Genomic DNA, 11,712 nt, shown 5'->3' on the forward strand with positions numbered 1-11,712 from the left:
GCTGGGCTGAGGTAATGACGGCCCAATCAGAGCGGCAGCGGGAGCCGTCGGAGCGAGGCCGTCGGGGTTTAAACACAAATTAATGTCCTGGCAGGAATTTGAGGATTTATCTTTCATTCATGACTTGTGGAGCTTTCCCTCATCAATAATCAAGTCTGTGGGAAGATCTAAAGTGTGCCGCTGGCTTCCATCAGCCATCAGAATTTCCATATCCGCCACACAATAGAAGAAATAACTCGCCGTGTGAAAGGTAGCGGCAGGTCTTGGAGACTGCCGTGAATGTGATCACAGGCAGGATTTCTGTAGGCGTCGGGACCTTGAAGAAGCCGGCACATCAAAGCAGGAGAGAGGCGCTTTGATTCCAGCATGCTGGTGTTTCCATCCCAGCTCTGCCCCCTCAGGGAGGTCAGCCTTCAGGTCCACCCGACACAACCTTCCCAACCGGCTGTGATGACTGTGACCTGCCTGGTTCTTCAGCAGTGGTCCAGCTGTGACCTCTGAGCAGCTTCTGCAGACCACCACAGTCTCTGACACTGACTCAGCTCCACTGTCGCCCAGTTAGCTCCACTGTCGCCCAGTTAGCTCCACTGTCGCCCAGTTAGCCCTGTTAGCCCAGTTAGCTCCACTGTTGCCCAGTTAGCCCCGTTAGCTTCAACTGATGCTCCTTCAGGGTGGGTGTCTGTTCATATTTAAATCTTACTGTTTCTGAGCTCTTCTGACCTCATCCAGCCTGACTGGCTCCAGCTGGCAAATGTGGCAACAGCAACACACACACACACACACACACTCAGGCCTTGCTCCTGACATCATGGCCGCCCTATGTTGCTGAAGGAGGAAGTTCTTTGCTCAGCTTAAACCTGAGCTCAGATATGATCCCAACTCCATTAAGCAAAATTAAATTTGATGAAGGCAGATTTTTCTGACACAAAGGACTTAAAAAGTAATATTAAGAACTTTGGAAATGGGTCATCATTTTGAATTAACGGCGCAGAAGCTTAATAATAATGAGCGGAAGCTGTGAGCTGCTGAAGATAAACGAGGATCCAGAGAAACTTCCCTTCTGGTCCTGACAGACTTACTGGGTCCAGTTGTTCAGTCTTTTGTTGTCCTGGCAACGAGGCAAATGTGTAGAATCAGAACCAAACTGTCAGGTGTTCTGGATTTGGCTTCATCGATTGGTGAGTGATGGTTGGATCTTTTGATGACATTTGAAAGACGGTGACCTGATCTGAAGGCTCGCCCGGCCTCCTGGACCCAGCCGGCTCAGATATGTTCCAGTCCGACGGTGAGGTTGCGTCACTTCTGCTGACAGGAGCTGCAGCTCATTTATGGGTGAAACTGACTTCTCAGTTATTGGAGATTAAAGTTTCACAACAGGACTTGAACCAATTACTCAACCAAAGTGAAGCCAGACACTCACGGCAGCACCAGTAATCCTCTGCAAACTGCACCTCATTTGTCTGATCTCAGATTTTAGCATAAATGTTAAATTAACTGACTGAAAGCAGAAGATATTTGGTCTTTTTCATTAAAAGTGAGGAAACTTATGTAAATGTAGAAATGGATGGATGGATGGATGGATGGGTGGGTGGATGGATGGATGGATGGGTGGGTGGGTGGAATGGATGGGTGGGTGGATGGATGGATGGATGGGTGGGTGGGTGGATGGACGGGTGGGTGGATGGATGGATGGATGGATGGATGGATGGATGGATGGATGATGCACATGACATCATTTGAACTGGTCCTGGCTCCGGCTCCATTGATTCCAGCTCATTTCTCCATGTTTCCCTCCCACGCTCGTCACTCCTGCTTCCTGTTTTGTGCATCATCAGCTTCCTTCTTCCTCTTGATAAACACGAAGTGGTGTTTTCTGTTTGCTATCTAAGAATCAACCTGCGTCACGACCGATCCTCACAAACACGCAGCCAGCTCAGCTTTACCGCAGTCACCCTTTCATTTCTGGGCTTCCACCTTGAGCTGTCATCTCCTCGGCTCTCTGTGGGATCTGGAATATTAAGAAGCTGAGCTGATGTCGGGACACGTTTTGCTTTTAATCATCTTCATCTCCGATCAGAAGCAGTTGTGGGAGTCCATTCTAACCAGCCTCGGCGGAGCAGGAGGCCGTTTCCTGTGACATGGACCAGAGATCCAGCAGGTCATGGAAACAGGAACAGAAAGAGACCTGATTTGACTTCTGTAGCAGGTCGCTTTAGGAGCCGGTCAGCAGGTTAATCAGCCAATCAGGGACAGCGGGAAGGTCGAGATGTTCAAACTGAGCACCTGAACGTGGACCGACTGGGAATGTCTGCTGAAAATGCCAGAATGATGGTGTGAGGGCGACTGGTTTGGACTGGGCTGGTGGGGAAACAGCGGCTTGTTCCAGCTCAGATGGTGATGCAGAAGCTTTATTCCATTAAGGTGAACTTTTAAACTCTTCTTCACCACAACAAACTCTGTCACCTCTGCTGGTTTTAGAACCAGTCTAAACTGGTTTAATCTCTCTCTGAACACAGGAAATGGGAACGTCTTGCAGAAATACACCCGCCGCAGTGGGACAGGAGCCTTCGTGCTCTCCTACCAGTAAAACCAGTTCAACACACCAGTGATGTGAAAACCAGTTCACGCCTAAACAATGTGACCTCACTTCCTGTTCCATCAAACAACGGGATGAAGAAGCAGCTGAGGAAAAAGGGGAAGAAACCAGCTGTCACATGACCTCCTGCGTATTTGACCACATTAAATCCAAATAAGAAAAGTGTGTGTTCGCTACAGCTTCACCCCCAATGACAAACAAGACAACGCTCGTTGACGTCGTCCCCAGCTGCAACGTCCCTCTGATGTCCTGATTCCTGGCGTCTGGACGTGGACGCGGGACTTGATGCTGCCGCGGCGTCTCCAGACGTCCCCCGAGATGAGCCTGAATCTGTGTGTTGCTCTGCTGAAAAGATCTTTATTGTCACCGCATTGCTATTCAGGACACACACACACACACACACACACACACACACACACACACAACCTTGACTTGGTGAGTTTTAATTATTTGGCATTGTGGAGATTATTTTTCTGACGTTAATAATCAGGTGGGGCAGGCATCCAGTACGTCGACTGGGTTTATGTCCGGCTTAATCTACGTTCTGCCCTCTGAGGCAACAATTACACACAGAAACGTAGAGAGTGGAACGATCCCCCTCTTGGTTTTCATTTGCATCCCCAGAAAAGATTCAGTTGTCTGACATGAGATAAAGAGGTTAATTATTTACTGGTCTTGAGAGGAACAGAAACGTCTACAGAACATTTAAAACAAGCTTAGTGGACCAAAGTGCTCTTCAGCTCGGAAATAAAAAGCATGAATAAGTTAGACAAAGCAAACTAAACAGAACCGTAGGGCAGGAAGGACAAGAGACGGTATTTCAGGGCTCAGTCCTGGTTTAAACAGCTTATTGTCTAGTTCCAGGGTCGGCAACCCAAAATGTTGGAAGAGCCATTTTGGACCAAAAAACCAAGAAACAAATCTGGAGCCGCAAAAAATGAAACGCCTTATATAAGCCTTATAATGGAGTGTCTAGATTAGCTATATTAGCCTCGTTCTAAAATGATAATTAGGGTACAAATACATAAGGAGCGTCCTGGAGAGAATAACGCACCACGTGGCCACTCTGCTGTACAATGGTGCTTTAATTTTAACTTTCAGTATAATGAGATGTTGTAATTAAATCTTTATTATACACATTTTTACAGCATTGGAAAACTTTAAGAATGTTTGTCATGTTTTTCTTCCTACAGAAATTATATTAAAACAAAAAATACACTCACACCATCTTTTTCCATTTTCATATTTTTGAAAAAGCTCCAGGGAGCCACTAGGGCGGCGCTAGAGAGCCGCATAACCGACCCCTGGTCTAGTTTATATAAAGACACTAAAAGAATTGAATTAAGCAATTTTTGTTGACCCAAAACTGACACATTTTAATCCTCTTCTTTCATTTCTGTCTCACAGAAACATATTTATGACATATGGATCAACTGGTTATGTTAGTATGGATCAACTGGTTATGCTAGTATGGATCAACTGGTTATGCTAGTATGGATCAACTGGTTATGCTAGTATGGATCAACTGGTTATGCTAGTATGGATCAACTGGTTATGCTAGTATGTTGTGTTTTAGCAACAGTTTCCCAGAAGAGTGTTTCCTCTCCTTTAGAGGACACAGCAATATATCAGCACCAGCGGAGGGTTGGGTGAGGGGTCGGAGTTAGGAGTTAGGGGTTAGGGGTTAGGAGTTAGGGATTAGGAGTTAGGGGTTAGGGGTTAGGAGTTAGGGGTGAGGAGTTAGGAGTTAGGAGTTAGGGATTAGGAGTTAGGGGTTAGGGGTTAGGGGTTAGGAGTTAAGGGTTAGGAGTTAGGGGTTTTGGTTTTTGGAGCCTGAGCTACAGGATTGGAGGTGAAAAGTCAACAACTGAAGGTTTAAAGCAAAGTTAAACTCAGCGTGTGTTTGTTTCCCAGAGGTCCGTTTCCATTGGTTACAGCAGTTACTGACTTCTTGCTGCTGAGACAATTATGGTAATCAAGCATCAAGCACCCTCTTCTCATTTTATCCAGTGATGTTAATATCAGCTGTGATGTGATATTTCAAATCAGAAAACTGAAAATGTCTGAGCTGAGGAGAAAATGACCAGTTTGATCAAACAATGAATTCTTTCTGTTTCAGAGCTTTTGGCTTGATTTTTCTGTATTTTTGTACGTTCAGACATTCCCATCCATCTAAAAAGAGGAAACCATATTTGTTGTTGGAATATTTGTTCTGCTCCATCAGTTCCTCCACTGAACCCTCCTCAGATGGAAAAGCTTCACCAGGTGGGAATGAGACAACGTGAGAAAGATCTCAACTTTCAGTGGGATTTTCATGAGACAGGCGAGCAAACGGGATCGTAGCAGAGACCCGAGGCCGGCGTTCATCAGGGCGCCACACGCATCCGTTCCTTCTAACCGAGCATCCTCGTGAGGCAACAACACGGAGCCTCATACATAATACTGCCAAAACTCGAAAACAAGGCTAAAAACAGCTTTCTTCTCTGGAAATAAATCCCAGCTTGAGGTTCTGCTCAGTAAGTTTCAATGAAAAGGTTCAAGTGGTAAAAACTCCAAAGAGTCCGATATTTGAGACCATTGTTAAGAATCCAAGTTTGAAGGGACTTTCAGTAAAATGTTGTTAACACTTAAAGAACTTGGTGTGTGTGTGTGCGCGCGTGTGTTATGTGTGTGTGTGTGTGTGTGTGTGCGTGTATGTGTGTGTGTGTGTGTGTTATGTGTGTGTGTGTGTGCGCGCGTGTGTGTGTGTGCGTGTGTGTGTGTATGTATGTGTGTGTGTGTTATGTGTGTGTGTGTGTGCGAGTGTGTTATGGGTGTGTGTGTGTTATGTGTGCGTGTGTGTGTGTGCGCGTGTGTGTGCGTGTGTGTGTGCGTGTGTGCGTGTGTGTTATGTGTGTGTGTGTGTGCGTGCGTACGCGCGTGTGTGTGTGTGTGTGTGTGGTGTGTGTGTGTGTGTGTGTGTGTGTGTGTGTGTGGGCCACCCATCGGTGAGCATGCTCAGACTGACTTCAGCCCCTGTTGTGAATGGCTGATTATCCCGTCTTTAGTGGAGACTGACCCGGGAGCAGCAGCGTTCTCAGCGTCGGAGCCAAAGGCGAAGGGAAAGAGTCGGCATGGCCCTCAAAGATTCCTGTAAGTCCATCTTCTCCTTCTGCTCCTGTTGGTGTTTTGAGTGTTGAGTCTGCTGGACACTTGATGACTGGAACTACCGAGTTCTGACTTTTGGGAAGCCGCCATGTTCTGATCGCAGCCTAAATCTGGACGTTTTAGACTCTTTATGACTATTTTCTTGCTCCGATTTTCCTGAATAATGTCTGGATTTAGATCCAGAAAAGCAGTAAAACTAAAAAAAAAAGGACGAGGTGTGAGAGGTGAATAAATTGCTTTCTTTGTCTCGGAGTTACGTGACGGCATTAAGCCGTTGTGAAACGCTGCAGGAATTTCTTGCTGCAACGACAGGCAGATTAAGCCTCGCTGAGCTCCATCCCTCCCTCTATCCCTCTTTCTTTCACCCTCTCAGGTCAGTTTTCCATCAGGGAATATCGACCCTCGGATAAGAGCGCGGTCGTTTGGCTCCTTCAGGATGGAATCCTCGAGCATGTGTATCCGGCCTTCTTCAAGGCCATGAGCCACCCAGACCACGTCGGCATCACTCTGAGCGTTTCCATGGCGGGTTACGTGCTGGGAGGCAGCTCCTACCTGCTGGCGCTGCTGTTCGGCGGCGCCTGGGCCGGACTCATCTACTACTGCTGTCAGGAGATCTACCAGGGCTTCCTGACCAGGAGGCTGGAGGCAGACATGGCCGACATCCAGGCCACCTACCTGGAGAAGCCCGGCAACGGTCTGTGGGTGGCTGAGGCGGAGGTCAGAGGCCAGGCCAAGGTGGTGGGGATGGTGGCCGTGCTGGGGAAAGAGGCGGACCAGGATGAAGGCCAGAGGGTGGGCGACTGCAACGGCAGCGTTGTGGGAGGAGCAAGAGGCCCAGAGTTTGACGCAGGTGCTGGAAACGGGTGTTACGGCGAGGTGTCCCACATGGCTGTGGGGTTTGGGTGGCGCCGCAGATCTGTGGGCTCGCAGCTCGCCCAGAGGGCCCTGGAGTTCTGCAAGGAGCGGGGATACGCCCACCTCGCCCTGAATCTCAGCTCGCCACAGACTGCAGCCGCCGCTCTGACCCGCAAACTGGGCTTCGTCCAGACGGCCTCGCACACTCACACACACGCCAACCGCTGGTTCTCCAAACTGGCCAGAATAACCGCGGTGCGCATGGAGAAGATCACTTCATGAAGAGGGTCGGGTTTCTAGTGTACCGGTGATCAACTAGGGATCCGGTGATCAACTCGTGTACCGGTGATCAACATTAATAAAAAAAACATCTCGTCTGACTCGTCTCACATACTTTTTAAGGGAAGTTATCAAGTTGTTCCACAAAATGAAGCACAAATGATGATTGAAATACACACACACACACACGCACACACACACACACACACAATAACAGTGATGCAACAGTGTCCTTGATTATTCCTCTAGACAGGGATGACTTTGCAGAAAAAAGGCAAAATTCTCTGGAAAAAGAACATTTTGAGAAAGAAACTGGCCAGTCTGAAAATATCGTCTCTGCTGATTTCAATTCACGAGCTTTTCGTTCATTTTCCTTAAAGAATCTTCGTCAGATCAACCTTCCACAAGCTCAGCAGCACATTTCGGTTCATTTAGCTAAACGGTCGTCTTTTATTGACACGTGCGTTCAGCTCTGTGCTTCTTTTCCACAGAGCAGCATTAATGATCTAATATTTTTTAGCTTTTTACCTTGATGTATTATGCAAACACCTCCATTCACTCTCCACCAAGAGAGAAAACTGCCCACCTAAAAATAATTCATATTCATACGTACGCAAACAAAATCAGAGCCAGTGTGATAAAAACACCCTCGTGGCCGTCATCTGTTGATCTGCTGCCCAATTAGTCGAAAAAACATGTTGCAAATTCAGGCATTCAGGAGCAGAAGAACTTTTGCTTTAAGCCTCTTTCCAGGGAGATTTTGGACCCGTCTGAGGAATTAACGCCAGCTGACTTCTAAGACCTCACAACGTTGGCTTAAAATGCCAGGAAAAAGACGGTAGTGTCAGGACATTCGGGGGTTTCAAATTCTTCTGAGGTGTGTGTGTGTGTGTGTGTGTGTGTGTGTGTGTGCGTGTGTGCGTGCGTGCGTGCGTGTGTGTGTGTGTGTGTGTGTGTGTGTGTGTGTGTGTGTGTGTGGAAGGGGGGATAAACATTCAGTAACTTCTGATCATGAGATCTTCTTCCCCATCACCAATAAAGGTGGACACTGGATCTTTGTGTTCAGCGTCTCTAATAAGATTATTTTGTTCTTTATATTCAGAAATCCACAAATATCTGTTACACATTTGGCTGCTAGACACAAAATTCCCACTTTTATGCACCGTGAAAACGTTCTGACCCTGGTGGCTTCTGGAATGTTGGGAAACACTGTTTTACCAGTGAAGGGTTTGTTTACACAAGGTTCAGATCCTCAAAAATCCCTCGCAGGCTGTAAATTTACAAAATATTGGCACCTCCACAGACGTGTACGACCCTGGAGAGGGAGCGCACGTTGAGCCAGAAGGGGAAGCGTGCAGCGACGGGTGTTTTTCAAATGAGCTCGAACAGCCTGACTCCAGCCTGACTGGAGCAGGCTGGCACGGAGAAGCCATCAGAGCTTCCAGCATCAATCATTCCTGTTGGAAAACTCCGGGCTGGTGACCAACAGGCAGGTGTTGAAGCAGCCAGAGGAAGATGAGCTTTAGTCTCCGCTAACCTGTTGTCGTCCTCCAGCAATTAGCGGCACAACCTGCCAGCTTGGCTGGGATTCCTCTCCGGCTTGCTCCGGCCAACGTGAGGAGGATTCCCATTTTCCCAATCTAAACTGTTTTTTATTCACGCGCTGAATATTCATCTACCTGCGGAACAGCTGGCGTTCATGTGTTGTCATCAAGAGTTGTGTGTGTGGATTATTAAAGGCCGTTCTTGGCTTATGGCTATTTAAACAAGTCAATGTCGAATTATCTTTGATTTAATGTCTCTTAAACAGAGACACATTAAACACGAGGCGCTCCCATAAAAACGTTAATGGTGGGAGGGCACCCGCATGTGTGTGTGTGTGGTGGGGGGGGGTCCTGAGCATCCCGGAGGTGCATTCGCATCTGGTATGAAGGCCAAGCACATTTCTAAATCCAGTTGATCTCCTCAAACATGGACCGGTGCTGAGCGGCTCACAGGACGTAAAATCGATGTGATGTCCTGCGAGACGATGGAGCCGCCGGTTCGTTAGTCTGCTGCAGGAGGTCAAGAGCCCCCTGGAGGTATGGCTGATGGGAATCAAGCCCCCCAAGTTTCTGCAGGTTTGGACTTTAGCTGATTCCCCAGACATCAGCGTTCCATTGTCACACGTTCAGGGATCTTTGCTTCTCCCGCCTGATCTGCTCCACGTTGAACATGACAAATCAGACTTTACACGGCTGGTTTCCTAAAGGTCTGCAATTGCACCCTGCTCTGCTCTTCATGCATAAGTTCAAGGAGAAGGTCAAATTCTGTTGAATACCAGGGCTCAGTTGCTCAGTCTGGAGCGGACTGGGCTGCCAGCTGAGGTCCGGAATACTGGAACGTGGGATAGCTGGAGAGATACTGGGATGTTTCCAGTTTTAGCCCGCTGGCTGTTGCTCTTCTGTTTGCTATAAACAAAGTTACCTGCAGGAAACGATGACTTCACACACACACACACACACACACCACACACACACACACACACAGATCCTTTCATCATCCGCGTCCGTTCTCTTCCCAAACGTGCTGTAAACGGTCAATTATTCATGGCGTGTTTCAAGGATTAATATGTTTGTTCTGTGAGAGCAGGAGAAGAGACAGTGGGACACAAAGTGTGAGGAACAGTGGAGACGCGTCAGTGGGGTCAGTCAGACGGATACATGTCCAGAAATTAGCATCTCCTCATCATTCCCAGCGAGACGTTAACTCACAGGGATGGATGCTGGATTGCTAACGCTGCTAATGAGTTGGTGTTAAATCTATTCACACCACAGTGGAGCTCAAATGTTGCAGATAAATGCTGCAGACAACATTAGGCAGCAGCCTGTTTGTGGAGCTGCAGCCCAACAGCACTGTGGGGATTTGGTCCACGAAGTAATTGGACACGGTGGCGACCCAAAAAATAGATGACAGCCTTCGTAATTAGGTGAGATATACAGCAAATCCATTCTTCGGCTCTCAGGAATTCCCTCAATTGCTGCACTCTACACAACTGCTTTAAGTAATCCTGCAGTGTTTCAGGGTTATTACGGACTGTTGGTGTTAAATGATGTTTCTGTGGAATAAAGGGACAGAACCAGGAAGTGACTATGGTCTAGATGTCCCGATGAGCTGAAGGGAGGAAAGTTTCAGGTTCGGCTAACGAGATTTGTGCTTGAGTGAGGAAAATAGAGCCGTTATGAACTTGAATCACACCTGAAGGAAGCAATCAGGTGGAAAGGTGGTTGTCTCAGGTGAGGAGTGGAAGTTCCCATCAGTATAGAGCAGCTGCTGTATCAGGAGGAGGCGGAGAGGCACTAGACGAGACAAGAAAGCTGGTAACAAGAAGATGAATTTATTTAAGCTGCAGTCTCGATAACCTCAGTCTGAGGAAACCAAACATGTTTTTATGAAGCCATTTCTCTGCGGTATTAGTCTTGGACGAGGTGACAAACCTCCATGATGCATATGAACAGAGCGCCGAGGTTTCCTTTCGAAGGTCGTCCCGTGTTTGTTGAGGCTGAATGAATTTCCCTCCGTGTGAAAATGGGCTCTGCACTTCTGTCCTCACTGAAAAGCTGAAGCAGAGTCTGTAAATTTGGACTAGAAGCCACTAATTTAATGTCAGAGTGCAGAAGAGGCAACAGAAGAGAGCGGCGCCTGGGGAAATCAGGGGCCAGGTGCTGCATTAACGCAGGTTGGAGGCTTGAACGGCTAATGCTAACACTAACTCACCTGTGAGGCTCTCATCAAGTCCACCTGCTCCTTTCATTCCAACTTTAGATTTTCTATCCGGAGCAGAACAAAATGAACCTGCGTGTTCTATCTTCATCCATGATCAGGTGAAGAAGGTTTGCCAGGGTTAAATGGAAAAAACTACACGATTCCCAACTGGGAGGCTCAGCTGACAGCATCTGCATGATGGAAGAAGCGTCCCGACGGAAAGGACTTAGCTGGAATTCTAATTACGCGCCTCTGTTTCCTAAATTAGTTTTTTATGCCAAAACTAATAATAACAATCGACAGTGATGGATCCTGGGAGGTTTAAACATGGTTAAGAGGGGACAGATTGTTCTCCATCAACACCATCAGAGAATTCTTCCCCATTTACAGGATGATAAGTAAACAACAAAACACTTGTCAGGCAATTAAAGGCCACAATAAGTTTTTAGGCGACAAGGACACAAGTAACTCGTCTCATTTATACCCTCAACTTAATTAGTCTCTTGCATTCCAATCAATCCTGTTTATGAGAAAACTGAGATGATAAAGTTTTCCCTGTTTATTTTGGGAATTGAATGTTCTAATATTGGTTGTTTACAGTTAATTCTGATGGTTGCTGCTACTATTGATGGCAGGGTAGGTAAATTATCCACGTGAGACCACCGCATCCGTCTGACGGGTGAAGTTAACCCAGCTGGGGACTCTCCTGATGTGGGTTCAGTGATGGATGCAGACTTCACATCTTCACGCCTTCATAGATCTCTGGGAAGAAAAATCTGGGCAAGTGGAGCTTTGGCTGCTGTCCCAGACCTGCGTGCACGTTGCTGCGCTCTCTGGTTCCACTGTCACAGGCTGATGCTAATGTGATCCCCCCAGTATTACAGAATATTAGCTGCACGTGACCAAACGATAAGTTTACCGCCTTATACTTATCTCAAGGTTTCTAAATCTTCTCAGCTCTCATCCGCGGAACAATCCTCAAAGCTCCCAACCGTAACGGCGGAGCAGCTCCTTCATCATGACGCGGATCTAGAGCGGATTTCAATGATGACCCGCTCAGTGTGTCACTGGTCCCCGCTAGGGGCTCGTGT

The 11,712-nt window shown here is 47.4% G+C and overlaps 1 protein-coding gene across 1 annotated transcript; it reads left to right on the forward strand.

Moving 5' to 3' along the window:
* The first annotated feature begins 5,573 nt into the window (after positions 1-5,573).
* Positions 5,574-6,978, forward strand: LOC130530099 (N-acetyltransferase family 8 member 3). Its single transcript, XM_057040984.1, has 2 exons — positions 5,574-5,728; positions 6,117-6,978. The coding sequence occupies exons 1-2, from the start codon at positions 5,710-5,712 to the stop codon at positions 6,878-6,880; spliced, it is 783 nt and encodes a 260-aa protein (XP_056896964.1). The 5' UTR covers positions 5,574-5,709; the 3' UTR covers positions 6,881-6,978.
* Positions 6,979-11,712: the final 4,734 nt, after the last annotated feature.

This window comes from Takifugu flavidus, chromosome 8 (genome assembly GCF_003711565.1).
Source record: "Takifugu flavidus isolate HTHZ2018 chromosome 8, ASM371156v2, whole genome shotgun sequence".
Taxonomy (NCBI): Eukaryota; Metazoa; Chordata; class Actinopteri; order Tetraodontiformes; family Tetraodontidae; genus Takifugu; species Takifugu flavidus.